At 37.3% G+C, this 21268-nt stretch overlaps 2 protein-coding genes and 2 non-coding genes across 7 annotated transcripts; 1 reads left to right on the forward strand and 3 right to left on the reverse strand.

Annotated features, from left to right (window-relative positions):
• Positions 1 to 1135: 1135 nt before the first annotated feature.
• LOC122653672 (chloroplast processing peptidase) lies at positions 1136 to 6499 on the forward strand. 2 transcript variants are annotated; one of them, XR_006331842.1, is made up of 7 exons: positions 1136 to 1748; positions 2440 to 2508; positions 2591 to 2659; positions 5604 to 5690; positions 5973 to 6040; positions 6153 to 6358; positions 6425 to 6453. XR_006331842.1 is itself a non-coding variant. In XM_043847601.1 (6 exons), exons 1-6 carry the CDS (start codon positions 1215 to 1217, stop codon positions 6277 to 6279), a joined length of 954 nt encoding a protein of 317 aa, XP_043703536.1. In that variant the 5' UTR covers positions 1136 to 1214; the 3' UTR covers positions 6280 to 6499. The 2 variants fall into 2 exon arrangements, 1 of the variants encoding a protein (XP_043703536.1); XM_043847601.1 differs by having other exon boundaries at positions 6153 to 6499.
• Positions 6500 to 8122: 1623 nt separating this feature from the next.
• Positions 8123 to 16447, reverse strand: LOC122653671 (protein disulfide isomerase-like 1-6). 3 transcript variants are annotated; one of them, XM_043847599.1, is made up of 13 exons: positions 15745 to 16446; positions 15526 to 15655; positions 14063 to 14228; positions 13601 to 13719; positions 13156 to 13236; positions 12979 to 13068; positions 12810 to 12881; positions 12654 to 12722; positions 11526 to 11606; positions 10722 to 10856; positions 8496 to 8549; positions 8280 to 8400; positions 8123 to 8247 (listed from the first exon to the last, which is right to left on the reverse strand). In XM_043847599.1, the coding sequence occupies exons 1-12, from the start codon at positions 16260 to 16262 to the stop codon at positions 8281 to 8283; spliced, it is 1635 nt and encodes a 544-aa protein (XP_043703534.1). In that variant the 5' UTR covers positions 16263 to 16446; the 3' UTR covers positions 8123 to 8247; position 8280. The 3 variants fall into 3 exon arrangements, with proteins under 3 accessions (XP_043703534.1, XP_043703532.1, XP_043703535.1); XM_043847597.1 differs by having other exon boundaries at positions 8123 to 8243; positions 8276 to 8400; positions 15745 to 16445; XM_043847600.1 differs by lacking the exons at positions 8123 to 8247; positions 8280 to 8400; positions 8496 to 8549 and adding exons at positions 10179 to 10441; positions 10472 to 10605 and having other exon boundaries at positions 15745 to 16447.
• A 2947-nt stretch (positions 16448 to 19394) lies between these two features.
• LOC122657152 lies at positions 19395 to 19487 on the reverse strand. The gene has a single exon (XR_006332228.1). It is a non-coding gene; the product is annotated as a small nucleolar RNA snR60/Z15/Z230/Z193/J17 (small nucleolar RNA).
• A 411-nt stretch (positions 19488 to 19898) lies between these two features.
• Positions 19899 to 19993, reverse strand: LOC122657153. The gene has a single exon (XR_006332229.1). It is a non-coding gene; the product is annotated as a small nucleolar RNA Z43 (small nucleolar RNA).
• Between the last annotated feature and the right edge of the window lie 1275 nt (positions 19994 to 21268).

The following is a 21268-nucleotide window of genomic DNA, read 5'->3' on the forward strand; positions in this document are numbered from 1 at the left end:
GATCGATTTCTCCACCGATCTTGACTGATTCCGATCTAATCTCGACCTTGTGCATGAATTCCCCATAAAATTTAGTGCAAGTTATGTGCCTAATGGGGTTTGAACTAGTGTACGGACACTAGATTTGGCCAATTTAATATGAGATAGGTTAAAGGGCTTGATTTAACTCGTTCCATCAGTTCTGGAGCTTTTAACATATCGATCAAATACCTAACATTTGATATTAGAGACAGACACCATGTCATGGATAGACACAAGTTTTTTATCACTTATTAGGAGTGATTTCAACTTATGATTGGACTCTTGGAACCTGATTTTTTTAGGAAACCAAGGTCAAAACTATCGATCGAGACCAATCAGACCAATCCATATTGATATCATATCTATTTCCAGGATATCCGATACCCAATTCAATACCGTACACTAAAACCATGATCGGATCGGCCGAAGTGGTCCATTAGGATCAGAATTGGTCAAGTCCGCTCTGAATGATGGCCAACCCATGCTAGATTTCTAGGGTTAAGGTCGACTGACGTTGAATTTGAATCAATTGGACCTGATCCGGACCCCTCTTCCACAAGTTTAATAACATTGCTTGAAATGGTGTCTCTAATCACCCTACTAGTGAAGGTACAAAATATGTAACTTTTTTAAGATCCGACTCCTCTCCAGGGTGTCCATCGCCTAGGGAGTGCTTAGGGAGGCATCTAACGGTTTTGTTGACTGCGTGAGCCAGCATGCATGCAAAGCACATATCTCGGTGTAGGCCCAATCATCCTAGCCGTTGGATGCTTATTGGGCACTCCCTAGGGTATGGGGGTCGTTGGAGAGAGCCCAACGCCCCTTTTTAGGTTCAATCAAAGAATGAGATCCCCGTGGTTGAAGAGATTCTATCGTGGACCATGGATGGATGAAGAAAAACTCGATACCAAAAAGAACAGTACAGATATAACTTACGGTAGATCGTTAAATAGGTTGTCCTCTACTATAGAAAATCGAATTATATTTCAAACTGCTTTCATAAACTGCTATTGTGTCACATGGTCTTTGTAGCATCGCACGATGCGTTACAGCATGGTGTTGTAACAGGAGAAGATAAAAATTTCATAAACGGGCGGTTTAGTTTAGGCGAAAACAATAAAATATTGCCTTTATCTCTCTCGTTTCACTGTTCAGAGATTCAGAACTGGAGTGGAGGGAAGCGAGAGGAAGAGATGACAAGTATACAGTTCTTCCCTCCTCTATCTTCTCTTATTAGAGACCATAATTTTCGTTCCACTCCCATCCGATTATTCTCTCCCTTTAACAGCTCTAAGTCCACTGCCATCAATTCCGTATCTGTAAACAAGAATCCTCTTTTGAGACAATCCCAATTCACGTTCTTCGCGAAAAACCCTAGTCTTATAAGGTTTAAGCTCTCTTATCGCGGAATTGGTTCGCCAAGAATCAGTTGTAATGGAATCAAAGACGCCAGCGAAGATACCAAACCAGTACTGAAGTTGGAGGGCGGTGGTGGCAGCGATGGGGATGGAGATGGAGGAGAAGACGGTGATGATGGTAGTAAACCTGACCAGAAAAGTGGTCCTTTGCCCGAATGGTTGAATTTGACCTCAGATGATGCTAAGACGGTTTTTGCTGCACTTGCGGTGTCTCTTGCTTTCCGAACGTTTATAGCCGAGCCTCGCTTCATTCCTTCTTTGTCTATGTACCCGACATTCAATGTTGGAGACCGACTCGTTGCTGAAAAGGTATTGTCTTTTCCTCTTGCTTAGTATTTCTTAATATACGTTACCACTGTTGATAAGCTAGTGTTTTAGTTTGGGTGTAATGACATGGAATTTGCGTTGTCGTAATGATTTTGGTTTTGGAAAGTAAGATTAGGGTCTAAAAACCCTAAGTTGCTTTCAAGCTTTAAATTTGACTGTTTAAAAAAAAAAAAAGTTTAAATTTGACTGTGTTAGTGCCATTTGCTTTCTATTTCACTATGAATGCAGAGATTAAAATTTAAGCAGTTGGACCTGAAGCGCAGAAACAAAGTTATAGAGTTCTATAACATTAATAGGAGACCTCTTGATGTTCCGTTTCACTAATTTGGATAGCCTAATATCAAGGTTTTAAAATGTGGAATCGGACAGTGATGATTCTGATCTGGATCGTAATTTCCCTTCAAGAACCCTAGAATCGGTCCACAGATCCAAAAACAGAAAATTTTCTAGGGTTTTGAGTGGGAATCGTTCATGCCGGATCGGTTGAAATCGGGATCGGTTACAGCCGATTCAACGATCCAATTCCCAATATTTAAAACCATGCCTAATATCCAGGCTTTGTACCTTTGCTAATACCCTCCCCTGCTTTTCCATTTCCGAATTAAAATTTTCATTTTAGCAATATAACCTTGAAATTTCGTCCATAACAGGTTTTCTATCTCAACGTTATTAGGTTTCGTACTATTTCAGAAAGCCATGTCCGCATGATATTGTGATTTTCAAAAGCCCGCCAGTGTTGCAGGTAAAATTAGTGTCTTTAAAGCTCATGTAATCTGGAATCCAATTGGCAGTATGATTCTTACACTGCATAATTTATTCTGCAGGAGGTAGGATATACTGATGGAGATGTTTTTATCAAACGTATTGTTGCGACGGAAGGAGATGTTGTAGAGGTGAGAATACTGAATTCAGTGAAGGCATTTATTTCTCTACATGCTTCCAATTTTTATCCCATTTATATGTAGTGTTTATACGTGGGTAGAGAACTCCTCATTAGTTGCCATGATTGATTCTCAGAGTCTTCTATTTGTAAGCTTGTTAATATAGTCGTTACATAGCCGTTGCATATATAGTTGTTGGAGTGTCTTTATTTCCTAACGGCTATATTCCACAACTAGGAATCGTCCCTCCTTTTTATCTATTAAATAAATGATCTATTGACCCACTCCACTACAATGTCGATGAAGCTAGGTGACCATCTCACCAACATCTCCCACTTGGCCATACTAACCGCATTTATGCATCTACACTCAGGTTTTCATTTCCATGAACAACCATCATGATGTTTGCATTGTCATGACAAGAAACATTCAGTTTCTATTCTAGACTTAGACTTCTAAGTCCCATTAATATTTTTGAACATCCAGTTCCGGTTCCAGACTTAGGTTGCTCTAAGTATCATTAAATTCACATGGTTGATGTAGGCTCCCGCATGAACTCCTTTGTGAGGGGATCGACAGTGTGAGTTTTATGAATCATTCCTTGAATACTAATGATGGGTTTCTAGAAATGAGATTTCAAGAGAAATTTGATAACTAAGAATCAGAAACTCGGATGGGCTTAAACTTATTTGTCAAAGGTCAAAAGTATTGCCAAGATAACTCCTTAAAAGATGTGTCTGATCTGGAGTTATAAGAGTATACTAGGAATAAGGTTCATTAGAACAGAATTTCAGAAGTGACTATCGATGGTTCTTATGGGGTTCAAACCAGTAATTAAAGTATATTGATTTCAGCAGTAATATAAGAATACTAAACTGAAAGAGAAAATCAAATCTAATCTTAAAATAGAGTAGAAGTAGAAATTCAACTTGAAGTAGGACTCTAGAAAACAACAACATGATCAAATTTGAAACCATGGGTGTGTTTAGAATACTATAGGATTGCCAAATCTGAAGTTTGATTTAAAAACTGAGATGTAAACAATTGAAAACAGAAATTTCCAGCAACTAGAACATAAAGAATAACTGAACAGAAAACCAGAAATTACTAGCCTGAATCAGTGATAGTTAGACTAGAAGAATGGAGGAATAGAAGAAAGATATGAACCAAGCATCCCACCTGGAACTAGGCTAAAATCCAATCAGCCAACCTTAGCATCTCACTAAGGATTGTTGCATCCCACAACAGAGCATTCTGAATCTCACAGAACATAGAGGCAGCAAAAGCCAATTTTATTTAATAGCAAAATCATATGGAGCTCTGTGACTTTTATATCAATATATAGAAACTAAATGTTTACTAACAATTGGAAAGAAAAGTGAACTTGAATTAGGAAAGAAATGAATAGGAAACTCTATCCATAATAGAAATTGATATCCCTTATATCTAAAACTCTAGCTTACTAAGGACTCTTTTGACTTTGCATCATTGGTGTGTGTCCAGACCCAGCATCGATGGCATCTCCAGATGGATAATACCTATGTGAAGTAGACTTAATGAATTCTTTTCTTCCTCAACTCTCAAGGTTGGTTGGAACTGTTTTATTCGGGGTTGATTCCTGGCCAATGTGTTCTATTCAGGCGAGACTCTAACCTATGCTTAACAGCTAAGTAAATGATAATTACTTAATGAAATAAAACAACTCAAACTAACCTAATAAAGTAAATCCTGTATGGCTACCTTCTACCCATAATTTAGGCCCATTAAAGTTGCCTATTACAAAGAAAACCCATAGGACCCAAGGCCCAACATATATGACACCCAACCTAAAGCTTGTTTCTATTGAAATAAGCACATTTATGTGATTCATCTACATCAACTAATAGTTGGCTACTGTAAGATTTCCTCCTATTCTAACGAGGAATTGGCTACTGTAATCAATCCATGATGATATAATTTGTTAGCTTAAAAGTATAATGAAATAATGAGGGTGTCAATAACTTGAGAAAAGATTCACTGAATAACTTGATGTATTTTCTATTTTGTTACATTGTTTTCTTTCTAAACCAAAATTTCATACTGGGGTGATTTCTAACCTAACCTAGAGTATGAGTAAAGCAAGTAAAAATCTTTCATCCAAAGCTTGCTAAGCCTAGATGTATTGATTATTTGAAATTTAGTAAGGAAACATATTCTAGATAGAATCATTCAATTGAATATTTATAAATTTTTTATTTTTTTTTTTGGAATTGGAGAGTTTTAATAGAGGGGGGATAGGCCCCAAGGTGGTTTGAACTCATGACCTCTTATTTATAAAATTATGGGAACAGGGTTCTGCCATGCCATGACCTGGAACCACTATCTTCTGTTAGCCACCAAATTTGGTGGACATGTTGTCCTTGTCAGTCTCTAGTTGTAGGCCGATTTTCAGACAATTCTGATGCGTCCACATGTTACTATAGTGCCTTTGAAAATTGCACGAGAAACAAGGAAACTCAGTTCTTCAGTTTTATAAAGGCAATTGAAAGATCAAGAAGAAAGCTTCATAGTAGATAGGCTGTCGTGTTGCAAAAGGCCATCAAATTTGACACTTGGTCTATCAAAGTATTGTCCTTTATCTATCCTTTGCTCAGCCTACCAAATCATTATTCGATATTGCTGAAAAGTGGGAGCTGTGATGGAAAGGGTTCCATGTATTGGTATGACAGACATTTTCTGTATAATTACAACAGAAAACAAATTTTTTTTGGGGCTGAGGTTTCATTTGAAAATAATCAAATTAGTCCACCATGGTCATTCTGATTTATTTACATATTCCAATCACTGTGTAATTACTTTAATTTTTTTAACTTCAGAGTGGAATCTAATTAGATTTTCTGCACAAGGCACATGTGTTAGCTTAGAAAGCAAAGTGACACACACAAGCTAACCTCGGCTTAATTTTTCCCAATTATAGGTTCATGACGGAAAGTTGATAGTAAATGGGGTTGCAACAAGTGAAGATTTCATCCTCGAGCCACCTTCATATGATATGACCCCTACCGTATGACTCACCCCCAGCCAAATTTTTGTGCTCTTTATTACAAGTAATACCAACTTTGATGACGAGTATACATGGTTAAATTTCTTTCATGTTTCTTCCATTCAACTGGTACTCTCTCTGTCCCCCACCCCCATGCGTGCATGTCTCTGTTTTTGGGGGTGAGGTTGTGCTCTCACTAGATCTTCTTCCACTGCAAAATACATGTCTGAGATCTGCTGAACTGGAAATTCTGTGAACAAATACCGGTTTTGCAATTTATATGATAATCATTGTTACATGCAGCGGGTACCTGAGAACTCAGTCTTTGTAATGGGGGACAACCGCAACAACAGTTATGATTCTCATATATGGTAATCATCTCTGACGTTTCAAGTATTGACCTTTCATAACTAGCATGTTCCTGTTAGATATTGGATTTCTGCCTGCTCTATTACTTTTGACAAGTTTGTTGTCTATGTTCAGGGGTCCTCTTCCAACCAAGAATATTATAGGGAGATCAATTCTTCGGTATTGGCCCCCTAAAAGGATTGGCAGCACAGTTCTTGAGGGTGGCTGTGCTGATAAAAAGCAGGAGAGCCCAGCATCCTAATGATGACCTAGCCTCTATGCATTAGGGGGCACTGGCAATGCTTTTGCGGTCGTTGGTGTTATCCATTTGTTATAACTTTGTAGACCAGATACTTGACTTCTTTTCTCCACACCCACCAGGTGGTCAGAGAGAGCAAAAGGGAAAGGGAAGCAAAGAAGCCATTTTATCATCAAGGTTTCTTTTATTTAATGTAGCCTTTTGTTTCATCATGTAAACTGGCCCTTCTATTGATTTTTTTTTTCTTTGGTTAAGACATTGGCACAGTATATATATCTCTCTGTCCCTCACACAGCCCCACCCCCACACCCACACCCACACATTTTCTAGGTGAAGTGCAAAAATGACTAGATTGGACTCTTCTATCATATGGATTGGAAGAATTTGAAGTTCCAAGGGAACAGTTTATGCACAATCTTGAGTACTGTACAGTCTTAGGCTGCATTTTTTTTTTTTTTGATGGAAAGAGAAAATATATATGTTAAGCTAGAAAAGATAATGACTGTACAATATTGTCTAAAAATAGCTGTTTTTATGATTTCAGAATGCAGTATTGACTATCTTTAACAATCCCAAATAGAGTGTTAAGTAGTGTTCGCCAACTTCACCGTTTGAATACATGAGTCTGCCATCCTCCCTTGCATTGAAACGAGAGTTCACAAGGCTTTGCTCTTGTGGCTCCACCGTTTTGACTTGTTAATGGGTTGTGTTTTCTTTCCTGAGCAAACATGGATGGACTGGATGGATCGATGTGAAGGAAGACTTGCCAAATGTTGATGTCAAACTAGTACTGGTTAAGATGTACTCAAAAAGTTTAGTTTCAGTTTTAAACATGCATTGGATACTAATGACAAAGGACAAAGTTTTCCTCCACTGCCTGAACTTTCAGCTACCATCCTAGGATTCACAAACCCTTCCTAAGTTTTAATATGTTTTCTAAAACACCCGTTTGATATCCCTAAGCATCTGAACCCTCCTTGGTGACTGGATTCCCTCTCACAGTGACTGAAGTATAACTCAGTCAATGAGTAAATGCAAAGTTTCACTAGGCTCTATCCAACTGAGGGGTGCAGCGGTCATTTAGCTCCCTTGTGTGTGGGTGTAGGGAAACAAAACCAGCCAGCATTCTTTTCATATGTAAATACTACCTGTCTTTATTTAATAATAAAAAAAAGGGGGTGGGGCAAGAGATTGTTCTTTTGTAGTGTAGCACCTACACCAGCACCAACACAGAGGCAAATGAGAACACTTACATGGGTATCAACACATATGAGATTTTATTACAAGAAGGGTTGGGTAGTAGTTGGAAGTGAATTCTCCGAAGAGAAGATGGATTATGGGAGTGTTTGACTTGAACTGATTGAGCCGTGCAGAAATATGATTTTATCCATCACATTGGAATTTTAATTTTCTGTGCTCATATGTTTGGGCACAAAAGCCACATGATCAAGCAGCGTATTTTTTTTCCTAATAAGGGCAAGAAATTGCTGCCTGATCGTGTGGACCTTACACCAACATGAGGATCAATGAAAGCACGCACAGGGGCATTAACATGGATTTTTATTTCATGCGGATGAGGAGAATCCACGTAACATGACAGCATTTTTTTTCCCTAATAATAATTAATGAGTCAGATGTAGACATTCCAAACATTAATGTAAGTACTTTTATGATGAAAGGAAATGTTATGCAGGCCAAACAACTGTACTATACCTATCACGAAATAAGGTATTGAAAAACAATATAAAAACTGTATATATGAAATTACAACCTGTCGTCTCATAGGATAGTAAGTGTAGCTTCCTCTATTCAAGTATATATATATGGATGGAAGTATACAGGTTACTTGTGCAACCTGTATCAATTAAAGAACACTATAAATTCCCTAAGTTCCTCTGACCAAACTCAATGGTAGTTGAAAATTTTCCAAGGTTTGAAATATCAGTGGTTGTCACTGGAAACTGCATCTATATCACAGTTTTTTTTTTGATAAGGACATCTATATCATAGTTCATCTTTCATCGGTTGATCCTGAGATGGTCTTCCATCACCCCCAGCATCCCTTACATTATTGTTGATGAATGCAGCCAAGTCCTTCAAGCTTGACTTGGCAGGAAGTTTGATCTGCAAAAGTGATGGATTTAAGGCAATGCAATTCTTAAAACACACACACACACACACACACAACAATCCATATTAATATTCAATGTCATATTTACCGGATTTGATTTATCAGTGGATAGGTAAAACAACAGTGCCGGGTACCCAGTTATCTGCAAAACAAGCAAAATCAGGATCAGTGTCAGCATCACTGCTCATTTTTATCTTCGTAACCTCAGTCCACCTTCTAACTTCATAACCTCACTATTTTATTAGTACAATAGTTTAGAGTACATTCGGACCCTCCCCAGACCCTGCAGTGACGGGATCCTTGTGCACTGGGTACGCCCTTTTTTTAATTTAAATAGCATAGATATTATTCCCATGAACAAAATTCAGTTTCTTAATTAGATTCAGAACAGCTAAACCAATTATGCCTAATGAAGATTTTCATACAGTTAGATGGCTTAAAGAGTTGATCAGGTAGTCATTTTCCTTCCCAAGCTCAATAATAAAATCTTGCTACGTATCAAAAGAAAAGTTTAGAAACCTTGGTTAAGAAAATGGATGTTCGATTAAATATTCAACAATCAACTAACTAGTAAAAAGAACTTGAAAATGGAAGTATAAATAATCTTTTTTATCTTGAAATACTATTTAGTTGACTATGTAGAGGTCTTCATTGAAAGAATTTAAAAAATATATTGTTTCAGTCAGTTTACTTCTGAACTTTAACATTTTAAACCGACAGGAAGCACATTCTTAATCTTCTGGAGGATGGTATGTCAGAGAAAGACCAGAAGACAATTCTATTAAGCAGAATTCTAGACTAAGTGCATATTGTTAGATGCCTGAAGATGTATAATTGTATGAAATTTTATTCAACTTACCCAAAAAAATTACATATGTTACTTTGGTAGTCAGTAATTAGCCAATATTTGCACTCTCCGATACAACTTATTGGAGACGAGATGTAAAATACTTGTATATCAAGTCATAGTCAAACAAATGCCTTTTCTAAGCAAACTCTAATGCAGAATGATTTAGGTTTTTAACTGACAAGATACACTCTGTATAGTGGACATTCATTGGTTGATATCTTGTAACCATGAAAAGTAAGAACCAACCTGTGGTTACAGATTACTTTTTATGGAGTTCTGCTTTCCCATTCATATACCTGCATGTTATACTTTCATATCAAACTAGCTAGTAGTTGCCTCTTTACGAAATTGAGGTCAGGATTGATTAGTACACCATCCACAAGGAACCATTGATGAGCTGGCAGATACTCATATTCAGTGGATTGGTGGAACCTACTTTCATCAATCTTCAGTAAAGTAGGCATGTGTTACACCATTGCCTCAGCTTGAGGAGAAGTGATGCTAAAGGTCCATTCCTAACAAAGCTCAGTTGTACAGTCAACGTTCTATCATCCGCACCCAAGAAGGGGTGGGGTGGCAAAGAAAGGCAAATTTGTGGCTGAAAATGACCTTTATATAAGCATTCAGATAGTACAGTCCAGAAAGTTTATCAAGAGGGATTAAGGAGTTAGCTTAATAAAATGGGACCGTCTGAATGACACCTCTATAGGTGTATTTAGAATTTGCAACCTTATTGACCCTCATCTTATTCCCAAAATTTCTTTAAGGTTAAAAAAAAAAAAGATTTTCAAAATAATTTGAAAGCATACTTACCATAATGTCATTGTCAAGAGTAGTCATTATCTAAAATTGTGACAATTTTACCTAACTAAAAGAAGGGTGTTAAACTAAGAGGATATAAAAGAAAGGTTACAATTATTTGACAACTTGGGGGTTGTCAATAAGAAAATCCCTTATATAATTATCCATACTACTCAAAGGGAAGATATCTTTACACAGGCCACCAACATAATCTTATCTCGATGGTCCACCATTTTTGAGCCACTGGAGGGCTCCTCCGGTCAGACAAACAATTGGATGGTTGGTTCACCCTTGGATTAGCAACATGTCAAGATTTGGATCCCATCTCCATTATATACTCCACTATGTGTTGGACTTCTACACTTGTATTAATTGGTCAAATTGGAATTGACAAAGTTGAAATTTCAAACAAATTTCAAAGCTTTATATCTCTGAAGTGGGAAATTGGGGTTTTGCAAGACTTATCATTGGATAGATGAAAATTTACAACATATCCATAAAATTGGAGCACTATTGGAGTCATGTGGAAGATATTTGTGCATGAGGCCTAGAGGAAAACCTTTTACCATTATAATCAATATTCTGGAAGTGCACATATTTTAATTCCATGGTACACTACTGCAGATTCCTAATCTTACAATGTAATACATGAAAATCACATACCTGTAGCTTTGGATGTTCATTTGTAGAAGCATCTATTCTTGCAAAAATTAGACTATTCAACCCTTTGAAGTGCTTAGCCAGCTTTTCTATCTGTTTGCTTGTTTTCTCACAGTCAATGCACCAAGGTGTATGAACCTTCCATTTGACAAAGTAGCAAAAAAATAATTAGAAGCTTCAACGAAACTACAACTTAAAATAACTTTTAAACATAAAGGTCAAGCATAGAGGTGTCAATCCTGACTCAACCAGCCAACATCCAGCCTAATCCAAACCCAGTGATAAAAGGGTTAGGGCATTTTGAACCTGATTAATATGTCTAGTTCAAGTTCAGGACTTGGCGCTTATCGCAGTGCTCAACCTTGATCAATCCAGCATTTGAACCGGAAAAAAAAAACACCTTGGCCTTTGTATGGCTGTATCAAGTTACTTAACAGCTTGAGTTCAGGCATAGATGTTAACCTCTACAGTCAACATAGCATGACCTTTGCCACACTGGTTTTACAGATTGGTAGTCTTGACAGTCCGATCAATATTTGGTATCAATCTGGACCATTCTGATCTAACAAACCTAGTATTAGGAGATCCAGAAGTATTACAGGCCTTTTCTATTGGATTAGCTGATCCCTTGTTTGAACTACCCAATCCAGATCGGAATAGGCTGCAAACAACCAGCCTCTGATATAGAACCTTAGAGTCTCAGTTATGAATTTAGTGAAACACCTGCCCCCAAAAGAAATAAAGAATGTTCAATGTAAAGCGCATTCAGAATAGATGAAAGGGCCAGTTCAAGACCAACAAACCTACCTCTAGAAAAATATTCTGGGGACTGCTCAAAACAATGTCATCAAATGTCCTTCCCACTACAGTCTGGATGGTTTTCCCCTTCTGCGATATTAAATAGCACGAAACCATCGACCGGTGATTAGTAATTTCAAATATTAAACAGGATATTAAAATTGGTCATCCAAGCAAACCTAGGAAACTCAGCTAGTCAATGACAAAACTCTTGAAAGCACAATAGACAACAAAAACTCAATAGAGGCATGAGATTAAACAACCATGAAGCAGAAGCATTACAAGGAAAAAGAAAGGAAGTTGAGTGGAGTTAGCTTGGGATTGCAGGAAAAGTGAGACACGAATGCACTGAATAATAAAATCAGTACCAGTAATTTTTTTTGTTGAAGAGTAAACATTTTATGGGCCGAAAAGAGGAACCTGACAAGGTTGAGTCAATCTTTGAGAGATGAGTGTTTTTTCCTATTCTCTTTTTCTATTTTTACACCCCCCCCCCCCCCACCCAAAAAAAAAAAGAAAAAGAAAAAATCATAAAACAAAAGCAAATTACCAGAAATTCAGTGATAAGGTGACAGAGGCCAGAGGGAAAATTCCATAAAAGATGAGTCAGCCAAGCTTGATGCCATAAGGCCATACATAAGCTTTTGGGGAAAATCCTATTCAGGGACCTGCTGCACTCCAGGTTGAGGGGCTTTTGTAATATGAGATGTTTGTATCTTGTCTCCTTTGTCATTCTTTAATAGTAATTTCACTTTACTCATAAGAAGGGGTCTTTTGTCATTTCATGCATTGTATTATCACGGTGGTCTTCCAAATCTATCCGCACAGTTCAACTACACACACACACACATTTGAAATAGAGACTGCTAAAAACTAACATCATCTATCAAATATAATGTTGAAACAATAATTCTGCTTTCCATCTGCAAAAATTAGGCCACAGAAAAGTAATGAGTCAATGACCAATCAAACAAACTTCTCTTCATGAGAGAAAAACTTTTTGTGTGGCTAGCAATATCCAACAAGTTGAAATGCAACCAAACTTTAAGGCTATGAGGCTATCCAAGGTCTGCCTGTCCATCAGGACTTGTATTCTCTTCTTAAAGGTGAGAGAAAACAAATAAAGATGTTAATTACATTATCTGGTATGGCCTCTGATTTGAAGTAAGGTGGCTGAGTACCCTGTAGAAGCCTTGAGCAGAATTCCTGAAACAGAGGGAGGAGGGGTGAAGCCTTAGCTGCCTGAATTGATATTTCCCAAATGATTAGAACCATATGCAGCAGGAATGTTACCTCTAAACTGCTCATTGTTAGATCCGACTCCAACAAGTACTTTGAGGAAATTTTGTTATCAAAAGCTGTAACCTGTTTGCACACCATAAGAATATAACTAGCATAATTTTTAAATTCCTCCAGATGCAATTAATAAGAAGTGAAATTTGCACTAGATAGTAAAACTCACAATGGTCCCTTCTGATTCTTCAAGCCCAAATAATGTCAAAAAGGGCTTTGCGAGGTTGTCCTCTGTAATGTCTACATATACAAACATTATCTGCTTCCAGAACACAGTTAGTAGAAGTATAAACTATTAAAACATGAGTGATAATTCTGATGCTTTCTGACGAGTAAAATTAAGTACCTTTGATTTGAACTTTCTCGCGACATCTTCAAGAAGCTCCTTGTGATTCTTCAACTCATCAGTCCTTGCAAAGATGAAAACCTGGATAAAAATTGAGGAAGGTCTTTAAAAAATATTCCTTCTAAAACGCTTTTTAATCACAACAAGAACAATTTGAAATCAATTCAGATGGGGTTATCAAATAAAAATGTCAAATGAAAGGTCTTTGGATTCCCGAAATTGGGTATGTTCATGGACAGAAATCTGTTTGCACTCAGAATAGGCAGTGCCATTTAGATACAAGACCACACTATCTATCCAAGTGTCCATTGGGTTTCCTGTAAATTGACCTTTAGATATTATTGCACAGAGACACAGTCATATTAAAATAATTAATTACATTAATAATTTTTAAAAACTTACAAACAAAAAACATAAAGCTAAAAAGGAAAAAAATAATAGCAACCTGGAGTTTGACAGGACTGGAAAAGACTTTAACGGAATTAAGTTCAGTCAGCATTGTAACCAGCGGAAACTTGTTATATTCCAAGAACTCCAATATTCTCTCCTTTTTGAAGGTGTCTTCTGCAGAACCAAAAATAATAATTAGGAACCTTAAAAGGTTAAAGCATCTGCCAGAGGGGATAACTCTAACTTTGTACATAAAAAAGTACTGTTATTTGGTTTCCTGTAGTCTACTTAAGAGTGAAAAAGATAATTCACCCAAAACAGGAGAAACATGAAAATTCAAGCACTTGAAATTGTATGCCAGCCCACAATATCAGGACAAAAAACCACATCAGAGAAATATGAAAAGCAAGCAAGGAAGCACTTTGAGATCATACTATTACCCTTGCACTTAATCAACAATGAAGGAAATTGCAGGATGCCTGAAGAAGTAAATTGTGTAAAAAAATCACTGACATACCAAATTGGACATATTTCTCAGGCTCACTTTTGACAAGACCAAGGAAAAGATTTCTAGTTGCAATATCTGGGAAAAGAACTTTGGCAACCTCAGCATTGCAAGCTTCCACAAACTGGATTTCATTTCCCTCACTTGCTGCTTTCACAAATTCTTCATAGTCAGGACCCTGAAAAAATATTTCATCACAAAACAAATTTTGTAGCATAGAACAACACAACTAGAAGATAGGTAATTGCCATGTCATTTGAACAACAACAATACATTTGTAGTTAGAAGAAGAAGCAAAGGATGCTTGCTAGCCTTTACATGCCCTCTGCTATGAGTAATCAATCAACTTACCTACTTTGAAACGTAATGCATACATGGCAAAAGGTGTAGTTAGAAAGCTTCCTCTTCTAGAAAAGGTCACTCGCATGGATTTTGCAAAGGATATTCTCCCCTTGATAAAGGTTTTCTGGTAGGTTTGAGAGGAGTTTAATACAGTTGGCAGAATCAAAGGTGATATATAGAGTGGCAAGTAGTTAAGGAACGTGGAGTGGGAAGAGTTACCATATTTACAAATTCCACCAGACAATTGAATGTCATGGTTCTATTCCTTCTTTCTTTTGCTTTATCTATTTATGTAGTCATTTTAGCCAAAGATTTCCAGGGCCCAAACTATTTCTGATCTGCACACCTTTTTTGTGCCACAAGGAAAGTGATGAGACAATTCCTATCATCAGATGTCTTAGCAATGGTCTGAATTGGCCATATGTCAATATAGATTTACACACCCCCCCCCATGTATGTCCATGCACCTTTTTCGTAGTCCCGGATTTTTCAATTCTTTGTTTTGCCGCTTGGCATACTCCGGTTGGACTGAAAACTTGACACATGAGCAGGGAAATGTGGGGTTACCTGCCCACAAAATTTCAGCCCCAAACATCCTTGCATGCGGCATATATAAGCATGCAAACCAGGAATATTCCTGCACCTGCTATACCACGAAGCCAGCTACCATTTATTTTTACCACCATAAGTCTAAATTGAGTTTCATTTTCCTAACAATCTTCAAATATTTTGCAGAAGCAAAAGGGTTTCAGTTCCTGTCTTCCTTTCGTAAGGGAAATGCATTAACTTTAATATTATCCCCAAAAGCACCCTGTCAGACAACCCCAAATTTGTTGAGGATATGATACTGGAGCTCTTTTGCGTTAGGGTCATCAGTTGTTTCAGAGGTAGCCCTACGGAAATTAAAGATTTCTACCTCCTATAGTGGGAGCACAAACCACCATAATCAGAATGACACAGAATTTAGAAAAAGAAAAGGGAGTGAGAAATGGCATCTTCTAGTGAGTCGTTTATGATGTGAATTTGATAGAATATGGTGAAAACCCAACAACAGACAAAACAAAAACAACATTCGGATATCAATTTAATCAGCATATGTGACTAATTTCAATAGGGAACCAAAGGTCGGATACCTCAAATTTCTCAAACAATCCAATGATAAACATTGGGTGCTTTTTGAGGAATTGTTCAGACTCGGTTATCGAGTTTAATCTAATAATGGGCACACCAGTTTTCTTCCTTGCCCAAATCACTATTTCCTCCCTGCAAAATGAATACCCAAAAAAAGTGTAAAATCAAGCAGCCGTAATAGTAGAACAAAAGATATAATTGAGAAAAAGGAATAAACTTACGCATTATTTCCACCGGTATACGCATGAGAGCTCCCGTTGACAAAGAGAAGAAGTGTAGGGAAGCCTTTGATGCCAAGCTTGGAAGCCGCTTTAGGGTACCGTTCCGCATCGAGCTTAGCCATCAAAAGGGAACTGCCCACATCCTTAAGAACCGTTGCGGCCTCAGCAAATTGAGGCATCAACTCTGCACTTCTTGCACACCAAGGGGTATAACCCAAAAGCATAACAAACTCATTAGCATCGATAACCCGCTTAAAGTTGTCATTGTTGAGTTCCAGAACGATTCTCTGCGCCTTGGATAGAATCTCAGCCTCAGAGGATCTTACTTGAGTGTCTTTGTGCTCTTGTTCTTCTTCTTCTTCATCCAACGCTAATAGCTCTTCAAAACCTTCCAAATCGTTGTCTTCATCAGCATTTGTCACAGACTCAGAGGCCGTGATGGGGACGATGAAACACACGAATAGCACGAGAGTGATGGCGAAAAAGAGGAATCTGAAAGTTGGCTTTGTGACAAGCATGGTAATGACTAATGAGCAAAACAAAAATGTTGATCAATTTGAGGAATTTTCACCATGAATAGGCCAGCAATCCCGAGAAAGATCTGTTTCCTGTGACGAAGTTTCGAGCAATTCGCCAATTGGGTTTTCTTTGAGACCGTGCGAAGAGTTGGGATTCAACAAGACTACAACTGAGAAGGAAGGAACTGAGATTTGTGGTCTGATAAGAGTAGTAGAAAAAAAAATGCAGAGACTACCGCAGGCCCGCAGCCACCGCAGATCAAGCAGCAATTTAAGCTTAATAAACTTAAAAGGGAAGGGAAATATGCAATTTCCCGAAAAAATAGAAGAATGGAAATATGGAATTGGAAAGGATCCAAATCAGTAATGCACGTTCCAATAAATTCGCATTAATTTACCACATGACCATGGGACCTACTTACCATTAGTATAACATACGTTCTTCAACAGGGATCAATTCAGTCATTTCATATATATATATATATATATATATATATATATTAATAAGAATTTCACATGTATATTTGAAAAAATGGACCATTTTGAAAAAATATTGCCACCATGAAAAGAATGTGTCAAGTTTTAAATACATAAAAATTGTGTTCGGTATGCATTTTAGGTCAATTTCACATTTTAGAACGATGAAAACAATTATTTTCATTATTCAAGAATGTAAAATCAACCTAGAATGCGGCTCATGGTTGTAAATTGGAAAATGTCTTTGTTATCTAAAGCTGGATGATCAGTATTCATTAAATTTGTGTTAAATTCTATTCTAACCTATATGATGTCATGTTTCGTGTTCCCCATAAGCATGTTTAGATTTAGATACAATTAATGCAAAATTTTGGAAAGGTGAGACCATGGATGAGAGAAATTTTTCGTTAATTCCTTAGATTGACTGTAGTAAACTCAAAGATAAAGGGGGTCTTGGTTTTAGATTGAGTTTTCCTCCTCCTACGGTTAATGTAAAAGTAAGAATCAAGTTTCCCTCCACCCACGGATAAACTTAAACTTAGCCTCCCTTCTCGACTAATGAGGCGCAAGCCATACTTGAAATCTAATTGCCAACTTCCCCTTCAGTTGATTCATGGTTCTGGAGCAACTCAAAGAATGGTAAATTCACGGTAAGGTCTGCATACCACTTAGTTTTGTCTTGCATACCTTCTAATTGTGGTGCTAGTACATCTAACCTAAATCTGCATCACTGAAAACAATTATGGAAATTAGAGGTCTTTACCAAAAATAAAAATTATTCATTTGGAGATGTTATTGAAATGCCATTGCTGTAAACCTTTTGTTATATGATAGAAATATCTGTCTCAATGCTTTGTGTCATATTTCATATTTGTGAGTTGGAAGAAGGGTGGGTCTATATATATTTCATATGCACATTTATCGATTGGTTTCACTTCTTCACAACAAATTACAGAAAGGTTACCCAATCAGCGAGATTGTCAAATATAATGGTCCTCTTTGCGCTATGGAAAACAAGGAAAAAGGTAGGATTCAAACTTGAACCCTCGAGTCTCCAAGCTACCATTTCAGCTTTTCAGCATTCTGTAGAAGAAGCTAGGTAGAGTACTGGGCACAGCTAGACTTGATGGAATTCTAATGAATGCTATTGAGAAACACTAACTCATATAACTTTCAATGACAGCTTTTCATCTATTCCCCTAGATTTTGTGATGGTTTCTTTCACAGATGGAGCTTGGGATTCGAAGACCAAAACAGGAGGGAGAAGTTCTATTATTATTTTTTATAGAGAAAAACAGTTCATTGTAGCAAGGAAAATGCAAATCATGCATAGGAGCTACTGCAACGGCCTTGAAACCTTACTTCTATCTCTAAATCTAAGTTCCCATAAGTTAGCAATCTTCTCAGGCTGTCAGGGGTTAGTTAAGAAATTGAATAAAACCCCCTCTTCTTGGAATTGGGCTTCTTCTATTTCAGATGATAGTATCCAGCTCTCTTCATGTTTCTCTCATTTTATGTTTATCTTCATTCTCGGATCTCTAAATAGGGAGGAGGCTCACTTTCTTGCCTCAGGTGCTTCAAGATTTAACTTGTCTAGAACTTGGTGGCCTAGCCCACCACCCCCTTTCATTGTAAATAGATAAACTGTAATGTTTTTTTTTCTTTCTAATGGGTGACTTAGAATCACTTCCTATTATTAACCATGTCCCATCTTAATCCAATCATGATTATGGATAAGCATTAATAACTGGATACCTTATTCAATCTGTGCTTGTGATTTTATTGTCCCAACTCCTTCAACTTTGACCCCATTCTTCGGAGAGACGTTTCTATCCAGTCTATTTTAGTGTTTTGATTTATGGCTTGTAGCCTTTTACAGTGTCCCTAACAATTCGCTGCCCCCCCCCCCCTCCCTCCAATTCCTCACATAAGAGGAGGAATGACCATTTAATTTTTATCCTCTCCTGTTACAGCACAGTGCTGTATCGAATCGTGCAATGGCTATAAAGGCCATGTGCACCATGTAGGGCCGCTGTGCCACATGGCCTCTGCAGTATCGCACAATACATTACATCACCGTGCTGTAACAGGAGATGATAACGATTCCCCTACCACCTACATGAATACACTGCATCACTGCCCAAGGTGAGGGTCCACTCCCCCTTCAGTATTAGAGGAAAATTTCAAGAGGGGCTTGGACAGTAATTTCACAGCCAAATGTGTGTAACTTGTATCCAATATATAAAATGTTAATTATGTGAAAATTAGGGTTTTTAAGGTTTCTATATATACACGGTTTCAAAATTTTGAAAAATGATGGTATTTGAACCGATTTCGATCCAATCTGATTTCAATACCAAAAAGAAATCATGAAGTCTTGAACGCGTTTTTAACTTGAATTAATCTATCTGAGATCTTCTCCTCTGTGTAACCCACATTGTCGGAGTTAGGAAATATGGAATCTCTTGGACACAAAGCAGAAGATGATGGATCATCGTTATTTGACAAATGATTGAATGGATTTTTAACCAAAGGTGAAATTATGAAATCTGAACTAACGCAAAACAAAATTAATTTTCGGAAAATTAGCGTTAAAGACTTAAAGATGGAAGTGATACGTTATCCGGCCATGGTTTAAAAATCACAGTTTAAGAAAAGAGTCGTCAGATAGGAGCGAAAGACTAAATTTTGCATTGTAATCAGAGAATAGTCATCTGAACTATGCAATCAAATCATCACGCGACTCTTCCAAACAGTTCAATTTAGAATTAAAAGACTAGGACGAAAGAGAGAGCAGAAGATAAAGGGTAGATTTACCTTCTTCTTTTTTTGGTATTGAAATCAATGTTCTTCAGAAAACAGTACGAATCCGATTTCTTCGTAAACCAAAAATAAGCAAGAAAGCTATAAGAGAAACAGAAGATGGAGGCCTCATAGAGAAGATTAGGCATTCAACACCAAATGATTCAGACATATGCTTGTCTTTTTAATCATTTATAATCATCGGCCATAGGATTACAAACTCAGTTAACAAAATTAAAAACTTTTGAACCATAAGAAATCATTAGTCCAGAAAAAATAGAGATCGAGGAAAATTTTAAAAACTTAAGGGAGAACAATAAAAAAAAGTTATGAACCTACACAGAGGGAGAGAAGGAGAGACTCAGAATATGGGTGGTGATATACCAGGATGGTCGGCAAGGCAGATAAGCCATTACGACGAACGAGACCAATCACTGAAGTCGTCATCGTCCCCTCTCGATTCCTCTGCTACGATCCCTTTGAACCCTAAGCCCTACAAACACTAGAATTCTCAACACTATTACCACAACTACTGGAATAGAAAACCCTAATTCCACACCCAGGGCCTCTACTCGGCAGGACCCAAATAGAATGAAGTCTTTTCTTCGGCACCTTGTACTTATAAGGTGTTCTGTAATTTAGGGTTTCGCCACAGGAGTGTCAAACAGTTCGATTTTAGGGAAAAATTAGAAAATTAATCTGAGTCGTCTATTTGTATGATTTTTTAATCTAAGCAGCTATCTATTCCCATTTAGAGTTGGGAGAGTGGAAACTGCAAAGTGATGTGTAGACTAAGGATGTCAAAACAAAACCGAAATCGTTTATCGAAATCGAATCGAACTATTTAAATCGGAATCGGTAGATCGTTTAAATAAATGGTCTGGTTATGATTTCAGAAATGCCACCGTTTAGCTAAACGGTTCGATCCGATTTTAATCGATTAATCCAACGGTTTCAGGCCGTTTAAGTCAAACATCAAAATATTCAAAATCTAGCACTAGCAATTACTAAGTACTAACCACCAACTCAGTAACTCACTAAGTCACATTTCTTCAATAAATGATTTCCTTTTTTTAAATAAAAAAAAACTAATAACTTCATAATTAATAACTAATTTGTATTAGTAAATAGAAGGTAAATTGTTTTCTACCTCAAAAAAAAATAGGTAAACAGTGATTGAAGGTACAACATTTTCATGGGATCCATCGTCCATTGAAGGTATTTCCTAATTATAAGAGATGCAGTACAGGCTACACCCCATTTTCTATTAAAAATGCAGGAGGTTTGGTTTGAAAACTATTAAACTATTTAGTAAATCAGGGATGTTAGTCATAACCAGCTAACCCAAACCGTATAAAATCGTGTATAACCATTTAAGCAAAACCGTTTACTAAACGGTTACGATTTTGGATATGCAACCATTTAGCTAAACGGTCTGGTTATGGTTTTTACCCTCAAGCAGTCAAAATCGAATTGAACCGAACCGTTAGTGTAGAACAGTGTAGAGTACTGATACACATGCATGGACATACTCGGGATGTGTCCCAATGAAAAATTATCCTCTACAATTCTCTGTCCAATCCATTTCTCCAAGTCCCTCTAATAGAGGGGGTGGACCCCACCCGGGTAGTATGTTCAAGCGGGGTAGGGTTGTTATTTCCACCTCCTATAGAGGAAATAGAGGAAATTGAGGAAATAGACGGGCAAGGAATTGTAGGAGATAAAGA

This window comes from Telopea speciosissima, chromosome 3, assembly GCF_018873765.1.
Source record: "Telopea speciosissima isolate NSW1024214 ecotype Mountain lineage chromosome 3, Tspe_v1, whole genome shotgun sequence".
NCBI classification, from domain to species: domain Eukaryota; kingdom Viridiplantae; phylum Streptophyta; class Magnoliopsida; order Proteales; family Proteaceae; genus Telopea; species Telopea speciosissima.